The sequence below is a fragment of the Bombus affinis genome, chromosome 9 (genome assembly GCF_024516045.1).
Source record: "Bombus affinis isolate iyBomAffi1 chromosome 9, iyBomAffi1.2, whole genome shotgun sequence".
In the NCBI taxonomy this organism is placed as follows: Eukaryota; Metazoa; Arthropoda; class Insecta; order Hymenoptera; family Apidae; genus Bombus; species Bombus affinis.
In genome coordinates this window covers 15,251,172-15,277,671 of record NC_066352.1, presented here as the reverse complement: position 1 = coordinate 15,277,671, position 26,500 = coordinate 15,251,172, and the positions used below count along the sequence as shown (strand labels likewise).

General features: G+C 42.7%; 1 protein-coding gene and 1 long non-coding RNA gene across 14 annotated transcripts in view; one reads left to right on the top strand and one right to left on the bottom strand.

Moving 5' to 3' along the window:
* LOC126920482 (probable serine/threonine-protein kinase yakA) overlaps window positions 1–26,500 on the top strand; it is a 383,981-nt gene that overhangs the window by 11,114 nt on the left and 346,367 nt on the right. For 10 of the 13 annotated variants that reach the window (XM_050730929.1, XM_050730930.1, XM_050730925.1 and 7 more), the window contains exons 2-3: window positions 8,248–10,158; window positions 11,065–11,420. The exons of 1 other annotated variant lie outside the window; for it this stretch is intronic. In XM_050730929.1, coding sequence (XP_050586886.1) covers window positions 11,235–11,420 — 186 coding nt within the window. In that variant the 5' untranslated portion in view covers window positions 8,248–10,158; window positions 11,065–11,234. Of the gene's footprint in view, window positions 1–8,247; window positions 10,159–11,059; window positions 11,421–26,500 lie in introns of all 13 variants that reach the window. 2 more of the 13 variants (XM_050730928.1, XM_050730926.1) reach the window with 2 other exon arrangements.
* Window positions 1–26,500, bottom strand: part of LOC126920496 (uncharacterized) — a 215,230-nt gene that overhangs the window by 136,296 nt on the left and 52,434 nt on the right. The gene's annotated exons all lie outside the window — the stretch shown is intronic.

The window sequence follows — 26,500 nt, the reverse complement described above, 5'->3', positions numbered from 1 at the left end:
GTTCAGCTTAGTTCCACGAGGAAACATTTCAGTTGTTTTCGCGTTAAATACTTAGCAAACCAGCGAGGCTATTATATTTAGTTCGGTAACTTTCCTTTCGTCGTAACGATTGATCGTTTCTGATTATATCGTAAGCGAGAAGCGTGCGCGTTTCTTTCTTCGTTACATCACTGGATTACTTACTCGGAGGTTTCGGAAAACATTGAAAAGTTTAACACTTTGGATGACTTTGTTTTTCCATTTTTCTCTTCTTTATGGTCGGAAGTATTCTTCCGCGAACAATACGTACAATGATGTTAACGAATGTAAATTTGAGATAAAAATACTGGTGGATGTGCGGTAGCAGGGAACAAAGTGTGCATTGAAGTCTAATGCGGATGATATCATGGGTAATTGCTGGATGAAATCACCTGTTATTTGGAGAACTTGCGTGGATTTCTAGTTTCAGAATAGGACATTGCGTTGGTGCGATATGGAGTATAAAATAATTATAGATAAAATGAGAAACAATTGCTACGAAAATACTGGAATAACTCGTTTCAAGTATCAACAAGTAAATACACGCGCCGTCGTATTAATATCGTTAACAATTTCTTATAGATACGTTATATATAACAAATGCCTATCTCCTTATACAAGACGTTCTACGCAATGAATTTGGCGATAACGAGCCCCGGAATTTAATAAGGTCCGACTTTTTAAGATTCGATTAATCGTAGAGAATATTATGGAAAATCTTGAGCGATTTGAAAGGAAGGAGTCAAAGTTGTGCAATTACCAGGAGATTACTCTAACTAACATCTGTTGGCGATTAAAGTTAATACGATCGCCTATAGGGACGGGTCGCGAGGTCGCAATAGACTCGTCTGAAATGTTTTCCTAGTGAAATCAAAACCGTCGAGGAGCACGCTTTTTACCTTTCCGTGATGTTTGACTTTTGCTAACCTTTTAAGAAGATTGTCGGGTTGTAGGTATACTTCTATAGAATTGTGTTCTTTTGTGCGGGGCCATAGAGGGAAGGTACTTTGCAGGGAAAACCTCTGTCTGCGGAGCAATAAAAGCTCAAGGTCTTGTTCCGATACCACTGGATCCTTTCATCGATCCGCATTCACCACAGTTGACACGTATTTCACGGTGAACTGTTCTGACAGGTGTTAGACAATCATCGATTATCTTCGGTGTGTTTGTTTTCTATTCAACCTGCGGTTTCTCGCTTCTCCAGGTTGCATTTTGCTTTCTTATCCCTTTTCTTGGCGACCTTAACTTGGTATACGATAAGTCTAATAAGTAGATGTCTACATAAATCATTTGTTTTATAAATATCTATATAAAGCGTCTGTTTGAATTTCAGCTATGCGTTTTATTTGTAATGAAATTTCAATGGATGAAATTATTCGGAACATCGGCATCAATATCAACCGATTAAGATATATCAAAATCTATACTCACAATTGCTAGAATTAACAACTTCTCTGAAAGCAAAATGCGAGATCGAATTATTAAATTTTGTCCTTTACTTTCGTGGAAGCTGCCTCGTCCGCTTTTTGGCGAGTATCGGTAAAATAGACGGTAAATTCCACAGCCAATTACTTTTAGCGCGTTTACCAAGAATTTCGTACGGTTGGTAATCTCTTTAATGAACGAACTTGGAATCGACGAATCGTCCGTGAACGTATGTCTGCGGATATCCTGGAAGTTTCTTGAAGTTCATCGATGCAGAAGAGCTCGTGATCGTCGCGCGAGACGACACTGTCGTCTTCGTGTTCGTATACATATATTCAGATGCCCTGGAATGCGGGGATGCATATGCAAAAACGAACAAGAAGAAATACTCGTTGTCGGCAGGAAGACATCAGACCGCGTTGGAATTCGTGCGGAGGTTTTAGACTTGCATACACAGATGCACGTATTCGCACAGTGAATGAGGAAGACGTCTTTCTCTTCGCTGCTTGACTAGGTGAATTTCAAGATCCTTCCAAAGAATTTGTTTCTCGTTCGTTTTTTCTAATATCCTCTCTTTCTCTTTTCTCGCCTCCTGGTGCACATACTGCGTTCAATAGAATGCAAACGTACGACGGCGGTGGGAACCGTCGTAAATATTGCTGCCCCCGAAAGTATCAGAAATAACGCTTCCACCTCGGCGACTCTCACAATCTAAAAATGTATTCCTCTCTTTGCGATTTCATTCTACCGTTTTGCTTGAAGCTTTCCGCTTCGGCGAAACGGTTTCTTCGCATAGGCTTTCTTACAAACGATCTATCGACACAGAGTGGATCAATTTTTCTTTCGAACGGATTATAACGATTATTCTTTAACACGGTTTAACGATATCGACGACACGATTTTATAAATTGTAATATAAGGATAAGAATTTTAAAAGTTTGATTTGCAATATCATGAAATTGAAGTAAATACTTGGAAGAAATTCTCTATTTCTCGCAGACACTGATATTAATAACGTATCGTTAGCACGCATAGCCGTCGTTTTTAGCCTCTTAGTCATTTTAGAAAAAATTTAATCGCAAATCGGTTGTCGTTAATGCGTTAACAGCCCATTTACCTATGTTTTATCAGGGATTTTATTTCCTGCCAAATCCGCTATTTATCTTGATTTCGAGAACTCGTGCGATAATTATCTCGATTCCCTCGTCTAAAAGAATTTATTTCACCCGATTAGCTAACGATAAGTATCTAACGCGATAATTTAAATTTGCCCAGTTAAAGTACGATCGGGAATCGCCTCGTCTTTTTGTTTTTCACTAACCTGAAAGCGTTTTCGATTAACTCGCCCCCGATGGGAAATATTTCATGGCGGTACCGTCCCACGATCTCCGCTATCATAATCTCTATCCATCTAATTAACGATGTCGTTAATTTTACGGGCTACGTGTCGGTGTACACGCAGCGAAAGAACAGTTTTCACCTGTAACAATATTGAAACCGGTGCACCTCGTCTACCTCGCTGTATGCCCAAAATCCTTTTAGCTAATTTAATCGGTTCTAATTCCGTTACAGCCAGCGACAACTCTTAAGCTCGTTGCACGGAGAGGGTACAGACCGGGATGGTCGTTTTCATTGTTTCATTCCGTTAATTCCAATTCCTCTCTTTTTATCCTCTTCCTTTCGTTTCTTTTTTTTTTTTTTTCCTATCCTGGACATATCGATGATTGGGATATCAAAAATCCAATACTTGTAAACGATAACAGTCAAAATGTTTATTCGAGATTTTTCCCAGTAGAATTTAACGTTACCCAGAGCTTTCTCAAATAAAGATTTTGTCATTTATAACGTCACTCTTTTTCATTGTATTTTATTTCTAAATTTTATAATTCTAAAATCTTGGTTCAGACATAGATTGGGTCGGTCAGAGGGTTAATCGAGGCCGAGCGAAGGAAAAATCGTGGAACAAATTCGCACGAACAGTTTCGAGTGACCTACCGCGTGTGACGGCGTTGTTCGCCCGTTTCAGTCTGGTTAATCAGGAGCAGTCGATCGGAAAGGTTAAAAATTATTTTTCTCCCGTCCGCAATTTCTCTCGTTCCTCTTCGTCCCCTGGCCTATTCACCTCCCTTTATTTTTGTTCTCGCTCTCGCTCTCCGTTAGACGACGCGACGTCAACAACCGTGGTACTAGCATGGTTATCCGGATCAGCGGACGTTTACAGTCGAACGGAATCCCGTAGCAAGCCGTGTTCAATTCTAGTAGAGGCATTATAAAATAGACACGAAACTGTAGGTGCAAAGTGGATGCGCCTCGAAGGTGAAACGTCAAACTCTCGCGTGATCTGCATCAAAGGGGTGCAGTCGTTCGTGGGATGCGATTAACGAGTATTACCTTGTTTATTTGCGTCGGTTCTTTATGGATATCGAGATGAAGAGACTTTACGAGGTTCGATCAACGATCAAACCATTCAACGATATTCTCGACGTTTTTAAAGGCACGTTGAAGGCTGATATTCGATTGACGCATCTCGTTTGCAAGTGAATCAGATATCTTATATTCTACTTTGATATGGATTTTTATGGGAGTGTGAAAAAAAGAGGAACAAAAAAGAAATGAAAGAATATGCTACAACGATAGAAAATTTATCGACCGTAGAAAGGCTGACTGTCCCCTGACGACGATGATTTTTAGGATATCTGTCTGAAACCTATATAAACTGTAAACAAAGGATAAGAATTAGGTTTGGATTAGGCGTTATTTTATTCGGATGCCTCGTAAGAGCCGATAACCAACGACAGCGGTACCACAGACGTACGGCTAGGGGCAGAATTCAATGGCTAGTATCGGTAGTATTTCGTGAACATCTTGGAAACTAAGCGAAACCGCAGGCCTTATACGTATAGGAGAAAGTTGTCGAAAATATCGATTTTCTACGACATATCCAAAAATCATCGAAATCGGAGAATAGTCAGTTTTTTTACAGTCTCGCCAATTTATCATTCCATTTTAGATGATTTCAAATTGATCGAATAAATGTAATTACGCGTAGGTGTTTTTATACAAATTTACATTTCACACAATTCAGGTTATTCCTCATTCCTGGACTTAAACACGAATTCTAATTAAACTGAGAATATTAATGATTTGGAACACGGATGATACCGTAAATTCCCAGTTAATCACGAAGCAGTATCTAATTTGTCGCGATCCCTGTTCGTAGTTGGACGAAGCTGGTTGTTGTTTAGTGGGTGTAAGGTTTCGAACTCCGTTAGACTGTCATACAAAGGGACAATTAGGTATTCGGTAGATCGATTCACGAATTCGATGCAGACGTCAAGGACGTCCTACGATGGTAGGATGAGTCGAATGCGCTGTGCGGCGTCCCCGACGACGTCGACGTCGACGTCGACGTCGACGATCACGAAAAGTCTGTGTGAGATATTGATTTGGTCGTCCCTCTTTTTCTGCGGTAGTCACGTGAAAGAAGTGGACGAAGCTCGAAGCCGCATTCGTGCACGTATATCGATTCGACCGAGAGAGCCGAACGAAGTCTTTCGAGAGTACGCGAAAAACTAGTCACGAGGCAGAGATACGTGGTATACCATGCCAATACGTGGTTGATACTCTTGATATTCCACTGCTCTTATCTTTGTTCGCAATACCGGCTGTAACAGTTCATTCATAAAGTTGTTTTATTATATTTTAATAATCGACTGTTCCGTATTCGTTGATCGCTACGATTAAGTCAATGGATCGAAAGGTCGTATCTGTTAACTCTCCGATTCTCACATACCTCAGATTATGACGCAATGTGAGAAATTGCACCAATTTCTATCTCTATCGATACGAAACAAAATGTTTCGACGGTTTATTTTCAAATACGTATAAATTATTATTTCTTATTTCTATCGTAAATTACAAGTCTGTTTGCCATATTCCAGTGCATGTTTTAACCAAGAGATTTAATTAAAAGGTTAATTTTCAAGTAATCTTTTAGATTGAATTAGCTGTGTGAAAAGGGAAAGCTACTCGTGCAATACACTGGGATATTTGTACTGAATATCAAAGTTCCACGAAGTACAAGTTGCTTGGACGTTATCGAGTATCTTTCGAAACGATAAAGTTCGATTATCGAACGATAGCAGAAGTCTTGATAAAAAAGAAGTTTCGAACGAATGTCGCTATCTTCTGTTACAATAAATTTGCTTCGTTTTACTTTACTTTTCATAAAGAATCTTTTCACTAGTTCGTCGATTCGGCACTAAAGACCGGACAATTATTATCGTAAAGCTGAAAAAAAAAAATATATATATATGAAAGCAAAAGAGAAGCAGCGAAATAAGAACAAAGAGAGAGTTCCCGTTTGTTCGTTACGCTGTATGAATAACGTTATACGAGTTTTAGTAGTTTCCTTGTTTCATCGTTTAAAATTATCGCGAAACAATAATTTAGCGAATTTGAAGCTTCGCTCAAAGTTACTATAGAACGGTATTTCGCTAAAGTTACCTATTTATTATTATCTATCGTTTGATATATCGCTGTGTTACGAAAATGAATAACATTGCGGCGTTTTAACGAAGAGAAAGAAGAGAGGAAAAATGACAGGAAGCAGCTTTTCGTTCGCAGTTTGAGAGTAATCTTATTAGCAAGTAGCTCCTCCTTAGGTTTCGTAGCAAGTTTCAAAATCTATCACAGCGAAAATCCGATATTTATTTGTACGAATTGTGTACGTTTGTACGAATAGAGTGGTTAGATGAGAAGTTTCGAGAGTTCGATACTAATACGATACTTTTGATAAACAGTTGTCTCCTCGTTCGTATCAGGAATAGAATTAACACGATTATTAACGACGCGATCGTTTCGTCGATATTTACTTAGGAAGCAATACGAGCAATTCTTTTTATCACCGTGTTGGAAAATGTCAGTGAGAAGAATATTCGACGAAATCTTATTTAATCGCGAGAAACTCGGGTACGATTGCCGCTGGTCGGTCAGAATCGACGCGTCGAATCGTTTCGAATGGTAACGATTTTCGTGGCCAGGAGAATCCCCGCGAAAACAAACGGTTCGAACGAAAACGTTTTTCTTCCCGGCATTTTCTAGCGCGTTGAACGCGCGCATACGTCCCCATAACTCTTCCTGGGTAACATGAGAAACGAGTGGAGCGCCTCGGGCCCGCTTTTCGTAAGCGGCTTACTCGCGTGACGGAAAATTGTACTATGTTTCTCTCGCCGACCCTCTTTGGCCGTTTCTTTTTCTTTACCTTAACTGTTTCTGACTCGTACATAAAGCAAATGCTAGACCGTGTATAGTTGCCGAGAGAGATGCCGAGCAAAGTCGTAAAGTTGATATCATTGGTTTGCTGGCAGAGTAGAAAGTCATCGAATCTGAGATATTTCGAAAGATTTATCAAAGACTCTGAAAATTTTAAGATTTATAAGCTACGTTGTAAAGAGGTAACGAATTTTTCGTTGTCGAGTGACCGAATGATCGGTATTCTCCAGCTTCAACCTTTTATCCGAGACTAATTTCTTGGAAAATTTACGCTACGCGTATGTCTGAAATTACTGTTGCGGTTCTCGAAACGCGTAAACTTAAATACCAGACCGATTTTACGACCTCGCTGTATCTCTTTTATCGACGATACGCTTACATCAATGAGATGGGCCGCCATTTGGTACTTCGATTTACGATCTCGCTACATCGGTTCCACTAACTGTACTTGCGGTAGCGTTTGCTCCCGAATCGATTACTCGTGTCGCGCGCGGCGAAAGTTTTCGTCGATCGGTCATTACCGATCACACGAATTCAATCTTTTTTCGAGATATCGATAAGAATAGCGTGATTTTGCCCGTCGAATACCTGCGCTTACGCAATTTCATACCCGACGACTCAATGACCGAAGCAATATCCCATATATGTACTTTTTACTTATTATTTATATCGTAATCGCACGGAATTCTAAACGTCACTCTTTTTATTCGATCGGTATACTCGATATTTCTTCTCAAGTATCGCACGAAATATTAAACGATAGGAATTGCACGCACCAGACGTAGATTTCGTTGTCTGGACGTGGCACGTGTCCGTGGAATCGCGTTATAAACATTACGTCGAGAAAGTATCGTTAATCGATACCAATTTTTACATCGCGACTATCTAATCTAATTAGCATCTATTTTTCGTTTCTCTCGTGCGAACGATGGAATTACACCCGGTAGAAAAATCATAGGATCAGTTTCGTTTTTATCGTGACTCCATATACAATGGCGAACGAAAGATAATGGAATTTTAAATATAGATACGTATAAAATATCGCACAGAGATATCGATTTTAAACTTTCTTTTGGCCGCCATTGCGTAATAAGTTATCGATCGACCAAGGATCGCGCGTCCTCGATGCCTTCACTTACTCGATTAAGCGTGCTTGCATTGGTAGTCCTGCGCTTTTTCTACTTTACCTTTGCCCATTCGCGGCCTCTGCTTTATCATCCATTTACACTTGGCCCCTCTACACGTACATATACAAATCCCTACGAACATATATCCTTTGTCTATCTATCTATCTATCTATCTATCTATCTATCTATCTATCTATCTATCTATATATCTACGTATCTATCTATTTATCTATCTGTCTATCTATATCTATCTACGTATCTTTCTGTTCGAAAGCCAAAGCCTTTCACCGAGTCTGATCGTCACCCTTCCCACAACCCTCCACAAGCAGCCCCCAGAAACAAGAAGCATTTTAAGCCTTTGCATCCGCAGTAACGCGAGTTTTCGCTTTTGGTATGTTTCCAGAACAGCAGAATCCGGAGTTCGACCGCGGGAGGAACCAGGAGTGCGCCGAATAAATGACGTAAATCCGAGGAACGGAAACGCAACGTGACTTGCTAACTCGCAACCCCCCTTCCCCCTACCGAACCTCCCCCATTCTGTCTTTCTCTTTTACCGTTTCCACGTTTCTCCTATCCCACCCCCCTTCCCTTTGCCCGATCCAGCACACCACCACGGCCCGACCCTTCCATCGCGTACGATCTCCACGATCCGACACACAACCGGACCCCTGACCCCCTGCCTCTTTACCCGCTTTGTCGCCTACCGCCTTCTTTCGTGCTTACTCTCAAATCTGCTCCAACCTTCGAGTCTTCTTCTCCCTCCGTTTCTTTCCAACGTTTCGGTCCGACGTTCTCCTCCGATCCACCGTTCCTCAGCGGTATCGCGTCACCGTTGCTCCTTATCTCACCCCCTTATCTCGCCCCCTTCTCCAAGAAGCGCAACCGTGGCTAAGGTGATCTTTCCGAAAAATTCGAGAGCTCCGTTTTCTCTTACGGCCTACTACTACTACTAGTACTACTACTATTACTACTACTACCTCCTCGGAGTCGTCCTTTCTCGTCCAAGTAGACTACACACAAGACACGCGTTAGCTTCAGAACCGGCTTGAAGGACACCACGACCGGCTTTTTGACACACACACACACACCTTTCTCTCTTTATATATATATATATATACATATTATATATATATATTATATTATATTATATATATATATATATATCTCTGTGCAACAAAACTCGAATGCAGCAACAATCAGCCTATATACTCGATAAAGAACAAAATCAACGCGTTCCTAGAGAGCATACACTCGTTGGTCGACGTTTATAGCTTCTCGAAGGCTTTCAAGCTTTGCCCAAACTACTACTACTACTACTACTTGCTCTAGTTGCTAAAGCGCCCTCCAAAGCTCTCCGAGTGCATCGTGCGAAGATAAAAGGAAGATCGAAGCAAGTCGAATATCGGTAGGAAGAATCGAAAAAAGGAGAGAGGATCTTTCGCGCGCTAGCTTGTCTCTAGAGGCAAAGCAGGTCGACCGTGGCAGAAGCTCGACGCAAAACGCCTAAAAACGCAGAAGCCAGAGCGCCTAATCGCTGACAATATACACGCATAAATATCACCTCTTCTACCTCACTTTCTTTCACACTGTGAGAATATCTTCCTCCGCCAACTTTCCTCGAGTAGAAGGGTGCAACGCGTTCCTATTCCAGCCAACCGTTTCTACGTGAATCATCGAAAGGGTCGAGACGCGACGATCAACGTACACGTCTACCAAACTAGCTGGAATTACAAAGTCTCTCGAAAGAAAGAAAAAGGAACGGAAACAGCTCTCTTTCTCTTTTACACCGCCTGGAGCTAGCACGGAGCTAACCGAAACTCGGTCTCTGCGTTACGACGACTGAACGTACCGCGATCGATAACAACTGTGTTTGATAAAGAGCAGCAAGGCGATAACGGTGTGTGCGTGTGTGTGTGCGTGTGTGTGATCATCGGCGGTCTAAATATAGTTTAGAATTTCTCGTAGAACTGGCGCTGACAATCGCAAGCCTTTTACGCTACGCACGGTGTTCGATAATACGCGACAACGAATCATAGGCAATTAAAACAGAGGAAAAGAAATCGAGAAATTCGGAAAAGGAAAGGATAATCGAGAAGAAACGTGTAACGACGGGTTAATTCGCGCTCAAACACACGGATAAAGTAAAATCTTCGTTACGTCGTCGATTACGTCGTCCGGTTTCCGCGAGTTTTGTAATCGTGATTCATCTACAAGGAAGATCGTCCGAGCTCTTGGAAGATCATCGACTCGTCACAGGACTCGTTCATGGGACAATAAGATCGCACCCTACTGAAAGAAACACTTCTTGCGTAAGGTACCATTATTTACCATAGTATCGAAGCTCGAGGCACCTGCGAGCATTTCGACGAGCTATCGTGCGAATAGGTGTCAGGTTTTGAACGAACGTGGTCGATAGAGCGCGGATATTTATGCATTTATGGAAACTTAACTTTTTCATCGATTCGATAATTTCCTTTTAGTCGTGGTATGCTTTTATTATAAAATTATTTCACATAAATATCTGCACGGTCATCTGTTTGTATCGCTAACGAAGTGTCTGTTTCGACTCTTTATCTTCTGAATTACGTTCTATGTTAATAAGTAAATATTTGTTAGAATCGGTACAACGTAGACGAATGTATAAAATTTCACGCGAGGAGCATTTATTTCTAAGAATGTTGCACACCGTTCTAACGAAAACGATCCTTTAAACTACCATCGAGGCATAAAAGGCCTATATAACGCTTTTCCGACGGTATATCTCAACTACTTTCGCCAACTTGGATCTCGATAAAATTGAATTTTCTATTATCGTAAAATCGGCTCGTTTCGAGCATCGAACCTTTATATACATCGAAGTCGTTCCATCGATGAAAAGACAAAGGGAACGAAAGCGGACGCTTCGTAGGTTACGATTCATCGGTTGTGCACGTGAATGAAAGGCCTGGTGTGATTGAAAGCGGAAGCGATACGTGTCGTACCGTAGTCGATAGTCTGAAAGAACCAACACGCGAATTGAAAGAGAAAGCAAGAAAGAAAGAAAGTAAGGAAGGAAGGAAGGAAGGAAGAAAGAAAGAAGGAAAGAAAGAAAGAAAGAAAGAAAGAACGAACGAACGGATATGAATTTCTTTAGCTCGTCGAAATTCTTGCAAGTGCCAATGAGCGGTCGCGAGTCGATTTGAATAAAAAAGCGAAACAATTGTATCCTTGGGAAGATTAGCCGGTGCGAGTGAACAAGATTAAAGAGTCGAGGCTACGTGGAAGAGCAGCATACGGACAGCCACGGTTTACGGAGGAAGGAGGATAAACTAGAGTCGGTAGAAAAAACCAGACTTTGCGTTAGTCCCTGCCTAAAGAAAGGAGTCCCGCGATCTTCCAGGGCCAGAAATTATGGCAATGGTCAACATGAATAACCTACTGAACGGCAAGGACTCTCGATGGCTTCAGCTAGAGGTTTGCAGGGAGTTCCAGCGCAACAAGTGTACCAGGCCTGACACGGAGTGCAAGTTCGCCCATCCACCAGCTAACGTCGAGGTGCAGAACGGACGGGTCACTGCTTGCTACGACAGTATCAAGGTAACGAACAACACATTGTGTATAATCGAGTTTCCACATCGGGTTACCTGATAATCCATCTTTTCGGCTACTCTCTGTGGCTGCTAAGCATTATCTCCTCTTCTATCCATCTTGCGCGCACGTATCTATTATCGTAGGTACGCATATTTGTGTCACCTATAGGATCAGTGCTGTCCTTAATCAGGTTTTAATTATGTCCAGGAAGAATTACAAACAGCCACGACTAAAATAGCCGTTGACGATTCATTTATTATTCGAGTTGTTCGTTCCTCGCCTGAGAAATCTTTATTCGTTATTCCTTTTTATATTTGCTTTGTATCGTGCACAAGTATACGTATATACTCTTTCTTGTATAATAAATGACGCGAAGAAGCATGATATTGGGTAAGTTTGCGGATAGCACTGACCTACGTGAATAATCACCCTATCGAACTCTCGGAACAGGTAGTTGCCATTTTTAGAGCGTTTATATATGTGTGTTTTATGTCCTATACAATACGCGAATCGCGAATTTCATGGATTTTTAGATTTCTAACTCGTTCTATACATATGTAGTCGATTTTATACCAATGTATTTGTATCGTTAAAGGATCGCTCAATTTTTCATTTACGAATTAGTATATCGCGTAGTAGCTCTCTTGCGCTAATCGGACGATCTTTCTCGTTGAAATTCATCTCGGGAACGTTCAATTTCGCGTAACGAATAGGGACGACTTCTAATAAAGCTGTCGTTGTAGAAATGTCTCCAAGAAGAGCAAATACGTATACGCGGGAGAAAAAAAAAAGCGAGAGAAAAAAGATACGACTAGGGCGCGGCTCGATAGTCCCGTCGTCCCGTAGATATTAAATTCGACGATTGAATTTGCAGTTATCGATAGCGACAATTACTCAACGCGTGATCGGACTAGATGAAAAACTGACTCGACGACTTTGATGAATCAGAATTGATCTTACCGGGGTGGATCTGGCGCAAAAATTTGACATCTTTTTGCCAATAGTCTGACAGAGTTTACGAGAGGAGTTTGCCGTGATAATGATACGCGCGAATCAGTAGCAGCGACGAGATAAAACGAAAGGAAATATCCCTCCAACTCGGTTGAACCTTGGTATTTCTTGTGAAATGTGTTTCAAAGTTCTCGGAATTGACTTCTACGATGTTATTCTAAATTGTACTTTCAGATCTCTGGATATCCAACAAAATTTTGACGTCGTATATTTCTTGTTCGTTTGAAGCAGAAAGGTATTTAAACTGCAACCAGACGAGCAATGGCAAACGCATCTTCATCGATTCTACAGTTTCGATAGGGAGCGTTCGCTTAGAAACGACGACTCGAGCGTAAAAAGCAGGAACGACTCTGTGCCGGTTTTTCCCGAGTTAGCTTTACGTTCTCTCTGGCAGTCTGCGAAATTAAGTTGGATGATTAAACGGTTAGATTATTCTTGGTATCGGTCACGGGGACGATAGAAAACGGCGTGCTACGTACATCATCGTCGTACATCAACGTGCGGCAGCGATGTATATGTACGTCGGTACGCGAGTGGTGCCACGTTGCCCGAGTCGTGGTTTAATTCTGGAAACCATTAACGTCGATGAAGACTCGGCTAAAGGTCCGCGTTGTTCGTCGATCCTCGGCCATCTCTTCGCATCGTTCGCTGCTCGCACGTTCTTACTCGATAGTGGCACTCGTTACGTTTAATTGTTTCGACCGGATAGAACATCGCGTCTATGCGGGCTTCGCGTTTAATCTGCCTTCGTGCCTCTGCATCGTGTACTGGTTTGTACTCGGTCACCGGTACACGAAAGAACTCTCTGGTTACTGTTTTTTCTTCGATTCTTTTTCTATCGATGTTGGCCATGTCGATCGAATCTTGGCAGTATTTTATACAGACTGTTCTGGCAAATGCGACACTGCGTTGGTTTAAAATTCAAGAGAATTAGTCGAAAACGTAGGATAGTTTTTAAAGAGAATTCGTTTTTCCTTCCGAGAAGATCAAAGCTGGTGATTGAAAGAGCCGAAAAATCTAAATATTTTATAATTATAAAATAACCGAAACAAGGTTTCGTCGATTAACGTTTACCTATTGATTCGACGATCTAATAGCGTATTCCATTTGTGGGATAGAACGCGATAAAATTATTGGTAGAACGAAACGATACTTTCGTCTTACGAATGTTCGTTCAGTTTCAAATTATCCGATGGACTGTGTAAAACGCGAATGTAAATATATCGGCAGGAATAGTAATAGAAGTTGAACGAACCGTTTCTTAGAGCTCTCCACGGAATATAAGAGAAACTTGTAGCTTAAGAGGCGCGAACCGATATTACTTGGAAGAAATATTAACGATAAACCATTGCATTAGGTAGACGAAGACTTTGGCCGAGGGTGGCAGCAGGGGGGAGACCATACCGACTTCTCCGCTATAACGGAGTCTACTTCTCGTTTCTTGCGCCGTTTAGGTGGCAGAAGCGTGGCTCTCCTTACGCTCCACCGATGAAATAAAGGCTCATTTTTCGAGCTGAGAATAAAAGGGGAACAGGCTATTGCCGTTTCGTACGTCTACCATCCGCGTTTAATGTTCGAGAGAGTATCGTACGGTAAAAGCTAGATTAATTTGCTGGAAGGAAGAAAATTGTGGCCGAAAATCGGGAGCTATTCTTTCGCGTACTATCGAGGGAATCGCTAAGGGGGTTCATGGCGCGTAAGTAACGATTCCCTTCGGACTCGTAGATTATCCTACGCGCATACGAGTAATTCACGCGATCGTGCCAATATCCGCGGATTCTTACAAGAGAGAATATTCTCTCGTAAGAGATGCGTGGACCAGCTTTTCCATCGGTTTACGATCAACGTCGGGTTAGTCGTCTCTGCTGATTGGAACAACGTCCGTCCTGCATACGCAGTAGGGCCGCGCGTAAATTCGCGTTATAAGAGCTCGAAATTTTCAATGTTCCGATACGTTTGATCCAAGCATCGATCAAGCCCCGATCTTGCGAGACACGCTGTGTACATATACTATACGCGCGGGGAAACATTACGATCTGCCAGACCACATCCTCGTGAAATTCGTACGTTCGATTCCAATTAGACCGATTGGATGGCAGCGGGATATTAAAGTAGACCTCGGGCCTAATCATGGTCGTTCTCCACTCTGCTTCGCCGGAATATACAATATCAGAGGTGGCGGGTGTAAGAGAGGAACCATTACAGGAAGGAATATGACCGAGTTAGAGAGAACGGTTTCAACGATGTTCCCCCTCGATCGTCTCTGTCTCTCGAGGCTCTTCCTGGTATTTCCGGAGCCGGAGAACCCCCTGCGAACACCTTCAACCACCTCCGAAGGGCCGACTGCCCGCTGCTACCTCTTATTCACCTCGGCGTTATCGATTCCAATTACCTTAAAACTTTCAATTAATTTGACTGTCAAGCGTTTTACGCTTGTCGGAAAACGACATCGGGTGCCAGCCATTTCTTGGTTGCAGATGTCGCGGGCTCGACGTCGAAAACTCCTGCCAGTGCGACTGTTTTATCGGTTCGTCACGCCCCGCCGACGATTGGACTTTTCTTTCTTCCTTTATCGCTCGTTCGCTGCTCTGTGGTTCTCTACAAATGTACATACAGGGTGTTCGGTATCTTTAAACATTTTGCCCTTGTACAATCTAAAACGATTAGCCATTATAATTTTCGTAACAGTATGATTCTTCTTGACTGTGAATCGCTTTTTTCCATAGCGTTTTTTGTAATATCTATAACATCATAATTATAATATCTATATTTTGTAATATCTATATATCTTAATATCTATAACGTAATGTCTATAAAATGATAATATCTATACTAACCAACATTCATAGCTTAATCGTAATAGTTTGTTGCCACTTTCTTCCTATTTCGTATTTTTGTACAACTGCACGGTAAAATTTCCTACCCGTGCAACACCCCAAACTCCTGAAAGCTTGATCGGAAAAAATTGGGATACCCTATATAAACATACGTCCACCTACACCGTGAATAAAGTTGGTGAATGTGCATGGTGAGGATACGTCTTTTTTTTTCATTCGACCGTTTTCCAATTCGCATGCGTCCGGTACGTGGAACGATAAAGCCTCGTTCCCACGTTGATAACTCGCAGCCGAGCATACGAAATGGAACGACGCGTTTGGTGATCTGTGAACTGTTCGCCGAAACGATTCGTCCAGTCACAAATGCGAAAAAGGAATTAGCCGAACGAAGTGTAACTCGTTATATGCTGAACGAACGATTATCAACGACGAGATAATTTTCAATATATGCACAAAGTGTTCTGTAATTACTAGTACAACCGAGGCGGGGAGGGGGGGGGGGGGGGACGGAAGAAAGTCGAAAATATGGAATAAAATCTGTCGATACCTGATTTCATTTGTAACAAAATTGTCTATGTTGTCCGATCTAATTCTGTAGAATTTTGTTTGTAGGTTCATGTAAGATTAACTTTATAACCTGAAAGAATTACAAGCATCGTACGAGTATTCTACTCTACGCGTTATGTCTATTCTTCGAAGCAACAAATACATAAATTTGCGGTTTATTCGCGAGTATTGAATTTAAATACACTGGAGTATATTCGCGACGTATTTGATCCTATCTCTAACGATTACATTCGATGACGTAATAATGTTAGGCAATCGGGTTGGACAAAGAGCGTTTTAATCGATCGAGATGTATTCCGGTTATCTTCGGGCGTAGTATTTCAGGTGGCTGCCACCTATGCGAATAATTCGTCGCCGGGAGACACGGTAATTCTGTCGCTATCGGGTACACGCGACCAGTGTGTATCGTTCGTGTCTTCCGACTGTTGAGAAGTCATGGGGCGCAGTGGCGGATCCTAAAAGTAACAAAGGATAAGATCATCGATAAGTATATATCGAATGTGAATTTTATTATTCAAGCTATAGTATAAGATAGAGATATTAAAATATACATTACGGGAAAATGTTCAATCTTGTAAAGGAAAATTCGCATATTCTTTCTAAGGTAAATCTATTACCTCTCAAGATGCTTGTCGTTTCACTCATTTAGTTTCTAGATAGTAGCGTATTGTTCGCAACGTTGTTGTTTGTCCTTAGCTTTTAAGAATTAAGACCAACGGCCATAAATAATTATAATTAATTTTTGATAGGTACGGTATTTCCAAACTTATAAAATAAAAAATAGTTGCAGACTTGAATCAAAATTGACAACCGTGAAACTCAATGTTTAATAAGGTAATTTAAAAGGGTAAAAAGGTAATTCGTTCTTCTTTAAAAAGGTAATTCATGATCGTTCCACGAACAGTTTTAAAAATTTGCTCTTTTTTAAAACAATACCGTTCAAGATTTGAACGGTGCGGTTTATCCTTGGCCATGCCATGTACAAAGAACGGTACTTAAACGGCTAATGCACGATCATCAAACGCGTAAGAATACGAAGGAAGCGGTCGCTGGTGGTACAGAGACGCAGCGACGTCGAACGAAAGGTTTTGTTCCGTGAGACGATTCCGTTCGCGAGTTACGTCGCGTCGTTTCGTATTTTAGTCTCGCGTTAACGGACGCGACAGGTGCCGGAGGGAAAGATAGACGAAGACGGAACGAAAAGAGAGTGCAAAGGAGGTAAAGAGAGAAACGACGAGACGGCGGTGGCGGCGCGGCGATGGTGACGGTAGCAGCTGTTAACTATGTTTTTCGTGTCTGCTACCGTGAAACGTCTCTCCTCCTCTCTTTCCTTCCTCTACAGCCCACCAATGCGATTTTCTGATCCCGACACGGAAATACGACGCTGTCGTTGGCCGGTGAATCCCGCAAGAATCTAAAGTTACTGTGCAAGCTCGACACCGGACCCGGGGAAATACATACTCCTGCATGCTGTGCAGACCGCTCTGCGTCGATCGCGCCACGATACAATCCGGAAACATGATTTTTGGGACCTTGCCAGTTTTTACCGCCAGAATCGCTTTGATATCGGTTCTTTGATAGCGATCAACAATAGATACCGGTTACAGTGTTATAGAGAGATACCAGGTGACGATGGGTGTCTCGTTAAGTGGAATTTTTGGAAATTTAACCCTTTGTATTTCTTTCGTTTCGTAATAGCAACGAATAATTCTAGTTTCAAGCGTCAATCCCGCGGACAGTCTTCTTTCGGTGTATCGCAGTTCGTAATATTATGTTACCGTATTTACTATCGAAAACAAATTTGTCACGAAAGAGATACGAATCAAAGGGACGATCGTTTAATTCGAACTACGTATCATTACGACCGTGTACGCGCGTACCAAATACGCGGAGAATGTTCCGTTACGAAAGAACAGACATTCGTCCGACGAAAGACACTTGTTAACTGCGTGCATCGGAGCAAGAGGCGAACGTTTTTCAGCCCCGTCTTTCGTTCGGGGTTAAAGGCCGACGCATCGCCGAAGTGTTTGACCTCCTTCCCGTGTATGGCACGCGAACTCCGACGTGCCACGAGTTCGTTCGATTCGTTCGTTGGCACCGCCTCGCGGATGCTGTGCGTTGTTGCAACACCATGAAAGAGAGACACAAAGCGAAAAAGAGGGATGGGTCGAGGATTTATATTTATCGCGGTGCACGCTTTCCCGTTGGTCGGTTTCTTTTTTTCACGGGCGCGCTCTGAATTTCAATTTCGGAGAGTTGTCGCGTTAATGCGTTTTTAGGGGCGGAGCAGTAGAGAATAGAAAATCGAAAAGTCTCGTGATATATGTTAAGGAGAACGATCAGTGCGGGAACAACTAGAGGGACGGAGAAGCGTGCAATGGCTTATGGCCCGTGCATTGTTAGTTTCGGAATCGATTCGAGTTGGGCGACATAAGGCGGACAGACAGACGGGGCCCTACAGCGCTCTGCGAAAGCCTCGCGCCATTTACCAAACGGAAATGTTTTCGTTTATGAAGGAATAGGAGGATATTCGCTGTTATTTTACGTCTATCGTTTTAAGTTTTTAAGAAGTATTTCGTTTATCTCGCTAAAAGAATCGACTCTAATATCAAGATTAATACATTGCGCGGTCTCGCTTCTTCCTCTCGATAGAGGGTACCGTTCAAGGATTTTCTTAAATAATTTTTTAGGCTGATTCGTTTCTGATTATGCGTCAATTCGTTTGTAATATTTTAAACGATTCGCTTACATTTTTGATCCTCTTTCTTCTCGAAGTATCTGTAGAAACCTTAGGTAAGAGGAAAAGTTACGAAGACAATGCGCAAAGATTCTTTTCCGTCCAACACCGTACGATGTGGTAATATTTCTTAGAGATATGCGATTAGTTACCGTTATGAGATCACCATGGCAGCTGGCCTATACACGGTGTTGTAAATATATCGAAGAGACCGACCTCGACCAACCTGAGCTGAGAGACAGACAGTCGTGCGAGCAAGCAGGCAGACTGGCAGGTTCTCGTGTATTACTTCTAGCCCACAAACTACGTCTCTTCTCCTTCCCGATATTACCTCTCTGATATCTCGGAGTGCTCACCGGAATATCTTACGTAGGAACCGTCTCTAAACGTTTGCCATTCTAGCCGAGTGGAAATTCATTTAATTGCCTCGAAAGATCAAGAGCTCTTCTCTCTCTTTGGCGTATCTCTTACCTGCCTCTCTCCTACCATAGACTTTGGCGTTCGCCTTTTTCCTCTATTTTTCTCTGTCTCATCCGGTCCCTAGAGAGACGCGGTTTTCACATGTATATATATATATATATATATATACGTCTCTTTGTGTGCGCGCGCGTATGTGTGTGTGTGTGTGTACATCGTCGAGTGGACGCGCTTCTGTCGCTTTCGCGTTTCTTTTTCATAGTCTCGGAAGATCTATAAAAAGGACAAGAGTGAAAAGAAAGTGATTCGACTTGCATGCTTTTTAACGTATCGTTTGGTATCGTTGTTGGTGGTTATCGTCGGATTTCTCATTTTGCGTATGATATCGCAAGTATTAATCGCGTGCAAAACGTGGGAGTCGATTTAGATTGTCGGTAATACGATTGATTTGTAAAAAATTAATGTTCACCCGAGACAAGGATCGGGAACAGACAACGAAAGTTTATACAAATTATTTGAAAAGATACGTGATAATGATGAAAACATCTGCTGTCGTAAAACTTAACGTATTTCGAAAGCAAAGTTCGTAGTATCGCAATTTTCAACGAAACAAACGAGCCGAAAAAGCACGTTATTCGTCTCTATAACGATCGTTTGTCAAAGAAGTCTCCTGTTGTACCTCTTTATTAACCCGTTCGTACTCATATTTTTCGATTCAGTGGTTATTCGAAAGAAGGGCACGCGCGATCGCGATATCTCTGTCGCGTCTAGCTGTGCACAGGCACCTTTCGATACCTGTATACCTTTCGAAAGGGTTATAGTCAGCTACCTCTATAGCCGGTGTATACGTCTGTGGTCGCGTAGGTCAGAGCGAATCGACCCGAGTGCACCGGGCTAAGGGCCAAGTTAAAAATCGTACAGGTGCGGTACCACCTAGGTTACCGTCTATCGCTTGCACGTAATTTACGGCTGAACGGCATTAGCCGCAATGCCTGTCGCTGTAATAGAACGGTCGGAACGGTTGGCACCAAAGGTTACAAGGGGATGGAAGAGGAAACGTACTGCATGGTCGAAGGAAGAGTGGAGAGGCGGACGCGAGGGGATGGGATGGGTGGCTACCGTGCCTATCCGTGTACGGACACGTGCACGCACGCACACACGCACACACACACACACACGAGCGGTGAGCTGCACGGGCGTGCATTTCCGTGCGTGTGTCCTGGGGATGCAACTGGCCGGCAGGCAGGGGTAAAGAGGCGAGTTAGGGACACAAGGGCGATGGGAGGTGCGCGGATGGCATTCTGTGGTCAGTCCAGTATGTGCCTATATGCCGTCATGTGTTATCGATTCCTGGCCCGTAGCCCTGCTGCCTTCGGTGCCTATGCCCGTGCCAGACGATATAGTCGCTTTCCTGTCTTGAGCTATGCGAGATAAACCCTTCTCTCCGAGTCTCTGCATCGTACTCCTCCATCTTCTTCCGCCTCTTTTTTCTTCGTTTTCTATGAATCTGTCTTCTCTTTGCGCCTCGATAAGAGCAATAGCAGCGTCTGAGATAGAACGTAACGTGTACGTAATAAACTTATCGCTCAACAATTCGTCTTTGGTACAACGATATTCTTGGGTTATTCGCAAAATGGTCGATTTAGACACCAGGCCATTTACAGAGATAGCTGGAGTCTGTCTGTATAATTTTTGCGTCAGGCGTAGAGTTTACGTGTGTACGATACGGAGGGGATGGCTATCGATTGGAGAGCATCGGGGTATTCGTTCGAAATGGATGCCGCGTAATAAATCAAATAAATTAAGTCTCGACTGGCAGGTCGGCACACTTGTTACGTAACCAGAACACTCGATTTGAATCGGATCAAAAATGGCCATTACCCGTCTTTCATTCCCTCAAATGAGTATTAACGTTGGATTAATTTGTTATGACACTTTTATCTCTTTCGTGAAACATATATACATACGTATATAAAGAAATCGTATACGACGACGTATACGACGTATCATGAACGAGCGAACGCGATTTATTTGCCACGGTGCCGAGATCGGTGGTACGCTTCTTTTGAAAAAACAACACCGAGACTCGTTCTCGATTCTCCTCGTCGACGGGATTGCGGCGTAGGAAGCAACTTTCCCCGAAGGAATTATCTATCCAGAAGGCTTTCACGATGCCAGAGTTTTGTCGTTCATAGTCGTGGTAGTCTTCCGGGTGTAAGCCGTATCCTTTTAGAAGAGCGTTACGACGTTTCACCGGCGCGGCGTTGCAGCTGGCTTCGTCAGAAGTCTGAGAACGCGCTAATGAAGTGCTGATCGCTGCTTTCTCAGACCCTTAGCGGAACCGACTACAACGACGGAGAAACTTTATCGTAAATTCGCTCGAGTACCGATCGGTCTTGCATCCGGAAGCTGACACACAGTGACACAAAGGTAATGCCAGTCTAAATTTCAATGCTTCGAACGCGTTACCTGGGACGATAAGTCGAAAGTATTACGGGCTGTAATGACAGTGGCGAATTACTTTAACGGCTAACATTTTAATATACCGAGTGGCCGTAAAACGTTGTTTCGGTGTGAAGAGCGGAATTCTTTGCGGGAAAAGAAATCGTGAACAACGAAAATATAAATTTACCGTGACCGCTATATTATATCGAACGTAGAGATGCGGCATCGATGAACAGTTTATAGATTTTTCTTTGTAAAAGAAAATCAGATAAGTCGCGAGAAAAAGGGGTTAACGGTGGAACGCGAGCGAATGATCGAGAGGCAACGGCGTTTCAGAAGTAAATTCGAAACGCATATGGTTTAGAGATGGCTACGAGTTCTATTCACGAGGGAGGAAAGCGTACGTGACTCGGGTGTATTTAAACGTTGCGTGACTCCATACGTCACTAGGTATTCGCGATCGTGACGCGCGTCCTCCATTTTTAAATACAATAAGAGACACACCGGTGCGTGTTCAACGGTTAGTTAGATAACATCGTTGCGAAACTTGATTGGACTGGTATCATCGATGAGACAACGCGTCGATGCTCTTTGAAATTCATCCGTGAGTCACCGATTATGACACGCGGTATCATAAATACTGTTTCAGTGCTTTTGCTTTCGTTGCGCGTTCAAACGCTGATTTCTCTTCTCCGTGTGAATATCTGAATTTTGTTCGACGTCTAGAGTTTTCAGTATTTTTGCGGATAAAGTAGTTAGACTCGCTGTTTGTGTTAACTTTCACGCTGCATAAATTTGTGTATTTTAGAATATGATTCATTTCGCCTTTTAGTTTACACCTACACGTTCTTTTAGAGTTTAGACCGTCATAGTACAAGTTTAATATCTCAAATATTTATAAGAACGGAATTCCTCGAACGATCTCAGTTCCCCTTAAGAACAACGTCTGTTCGCGTTTAAACGCGAATCAAACGTTTTACTAATTTTCAATAAGAATAGCCTTTTCCATTTATTACTACGATATATTCGATATTGATCTTCGAAAAAGTCTTTTCGAAAAATTCTGGATGCTTTTACGGAGGTTCGTAGTCGTTAATTTCCAAACGAACGCCACTTTGTTTCGTTAATTTTGCAGGGAGGTAACAGAGAGCGAGAGGGTGAAATTTTTGTCGGAACGGGCAATTAAAGGTTAAATATCGCCAGCAACGGAGCAGTTAATCGAATTCCGGTGGAAGCCACGACGTTGATTCTTCATCGTCGTGCGTTGAAACGCGTTTTAACACTTTGTTTCATTAGTCACGTTCAATGTCGTTATTTGAACGACAACGAGATGGAATACATAGGAGGTTTTGTAACGGAAATGACACACGTGGGATACCTGTTTTAAGACGGACCTGTTTTAGTCAGTTTCGTTTCCGTATAATAATTACTAATCGGGAGGCTACTTTGACATACCTGCTTCGAATACTCACGTTTTTATTAAAAATAAAGTAAACGAAGAAAATTAAATTATAAATTCGTGCAAACGAATATTTCATTGGGTTCGATGTGTGCGTTATTATTTTATCGATGTGATAAATTTATAAGAATTTCTGTAGATTTAATATAAAGCTGTGGAGGTATATACGTATCGAAACTGAAATGTTCGTGTATATATGTATATTTCAAGGCACGCTTGCCTGTCGTTATATCGCACAAACGAATGATAGTTGGCGACAAGTGGCGAACAGACAGGATAGTACCGTATCTGGGTCGCAGTAGATCCAGGCGTAATACGACGAGGGTTAAAGTTAAAAGATCGAAGTAGGCCAGGCCGTGGGCCTGATGCTCGGAGCTGATAGAGAAGGAACGTGGTGAAACGGATTTCCTTCGTGTCGAATATGCGGGGAATACGCTTCTTTCCGGTTTCGCGCGTACGTGTAAAGATAATAAAAGCCGCTGCTGGAAAGAGTCGTGGCCGCGCGCGATAACGGATGAACTGGTGCTTGCACAATAGGTACGCGCACATTCGTGCGTGAAATACGCTAAAGCGCGAAGGTGGTGGAGGAGTTTTAATGATCCTCGCTCGTCGGTATATTTCACGGCATTTTTTCCTGTCACGCTTTTCCTTTTTTCACCTCTTTCGCCAACTATTTGCGTGTCTCTGCGCGTGTACGTGTCCTCGTTCTCTTTTTCTTTTATTCCGCATCCGCGAATTCCCATGGCGTACGGAATCGTCCGCGGCGTTCTATACCGACGTAAATTTTCCCTCCGTGTCACGGTGTTGCGATCTCGAAAGAACAGTGCCTGGTTTCGGTCAGTTTGGAACCACAACGGGCACAACAAATTTTCGTTACGGGATGTGTAATGCCGTTTTAAAGGAAGTTTAACCGTTGCAATTCGTCTGAAATATTTCCAATGAAATTTAGATCGGATCGCGGCATAAGCGATTATTTGAACTTTTGCAAATAATTGGAAAATTCGACGATATGTTTTATCAAAATTTGGTCATCTTCGATCGTGAATCGTCCGCTTTGTACCGACGAACGGAGATGCAAAGTTGCATCTACTCTAAACGCTAAAAGCGGCGCTTCTCTCCTCTCGTGGCACGGAATTGACCAAGAAGGATAACGCTGCGTTTCGTTCACACGACGAAACGCATGGAAAAAAACACGTGGCAAAACATATACAGGGGAAGGGGATGAAAGTTTCGGGAAAAGTTTGGCGAAAGGGAGATGGAGTAACGCGGCGTGATCGCTCGTATAAAACGGTTCTGTTGGTTTCTTCCTAGGCTGGTCTGCCACTTGCTCGTTCGACGAAGAGGAAACACGCGACGATATATCCGAGGGTATGTGGCGTGGTTTAATAATAGTACCCGGCACGTCTATCCTCGTCTGTTACTCGTTGCCAGCCGCCAGAAAATACTCACCATATTTCCCGCGTGTGGTCCCCGCGTAGTTACATCATTTGATGCTAAAATGGTCTTGAGACGGTGCCTGAGTACAAAAACATGTTACCACTAAAAACTCTGTTATATATAGACGGTTGTTTCTTACGGCGGGAATTTTCTTTCACGTGGCGCATCCTCGACACGACGCGACGCGACGCGACGCGACCCGTCGCGATGCGTAGCTTTTGGCGTTGGGAGGCCGCCGTCATTCACTCGCACTCCTTCGAAGGAACGAGCAACCTTCTCCTTTCATGGATAATATTAGGTCGCTGAATAAGTTCCGCCCGTCAGATTACGTTTTCTACAAAATCCGAGTTTTGAAATTCCGAGTCAGATTACGAGACCTAATAACGACACGTTCTTTCCGAACTCGTTGCATAAATACGACGGTATTATACTAATATCGTTTTATATATCTGCATATTTCCTTTATGAAATTTCGCCTTATAGCGAAAACGAACACGGATCCCGGTCATAATTTTTCAATACGTAGAAATTACAATTTTTATTCGCCCGTCTTATTTTCCCGAATACCTTCTCTAGACCAAACTCGATTATACGTATATAATTATAGCTCTGTGTCTATAAAACGCGCCACGAAGAATACCATCGCATCAGGTCGCCTACTTATTTACACGACCAAACGTTTGCCCGTCTATCTTTCATTCGATCTGGAGGAAAGTCGCAGGTGCAGCAGCCATTGAGAAGACAGAAGTCTCTGAAAAGTGTACCCTGTCGCGGAGGATATATTTTGTCCCTTCTCTAGTTTTTCTCTTCTTATTTTTCCGTGGTTCCTCGAGTGTATCCGCGAACGCGTCGAAAAGCTTCGACAAAGAATTTCCTTTCGCTCCAGCGCACGTCGATTTCTCTGATAGCGGCTTGTTACGCCAGTCCTCTGTATACACTGTACGTGGAAATTCTTATTTCTCGGGTAGAAGATATCGACGCGTATCGAACAGGCGTGTCGAAGCGATCGTATACGCGGCATATGTGGAGAAGCGTATTCGGCATATCGTATGGCATGCAGCGAGAGGCACTTCGTGTCAGCCAATTTCTTTAAAAGCACAGGCTACGGTACGTGGCCCGCCGGCATACGATCTCCGACTTTTATTTCAATTTCGGCTGTTCGCTTTTATTTATTGCGTGATCCAGCGAACGAGCGTGTTTTCCCGCTCCGAGTAGATTAGTGCCTCTCTTCGACGATGCTGGATATCACCAGCGAGGGTTGATAGCGAGGGAGATACATATCGAAAGGTCGCATAAACGGCGTCGTGTCAGGCGTCGATCATAATTTGACGGTGTCTGAAAGCGACGATGGTACGGAAGCGACGAGACGACGGCTGCAAGAACTGTCGTTTCGGTTGCGAAACTATCCGTTAAAATCGAGGAATCCACTGGAAAGATATAGAATACAGCGGTTATAGTCTAGCGATTAACGTTGTCTCGATACATTTTCAAGCTACGGTAAGATTCGCCACGAATTTCGAACAAGTTGCTTAATAATTAGTAAGAAGGAATTGTCGCACGATTTACGGTGTTTGCGGTGTATTTAGCCGAGTCCTCTTGGCCACTTATAGCGTGGTGGAAAGAGAAAGTGGAGAAAAATCCCGATGAAAACGTATATAGTAAATTGACGAAGGGAGAAAGGAAGGCGTGGGAAAAATTGCTGGAATTACGACCTGTTATCTATCGATATATCATCGAGTTAGGATTAGGGTCAGCATCAGGGTTAGGGTTAGAGCGATCGAGTCAGAAAATGGACGAAATTAGAGGTTGGACTCTCGTGTAACGGTGAAACGTGGCCGTTTGAAAGTTTGTCGAAAGAAAAGTACAAGTCGATGGCGGACGAAAAGCCGTTGTATTTAATTGCCGCTATTTCACGAACATCGAGACGTCCGGACACCTGTTTGCTTTCCTTTTTCCCATACGCATTTACGTATGTAGGATACCGAAAACTTTCTAACATGTACAACGTCGTTTGAACTTTTGTCAAAAGCGTTTAACACGTCGTTTCGTGTAAGCGTAAATCTTTTGATTATGCCAGAAGACCTATAACGCGACTCTTCGATTTTCAGTCATCGTACAAGGGTATACAATTCGTGGCAAATAATTGAACGAATTCAATCTGGCAACGTTTTATTCT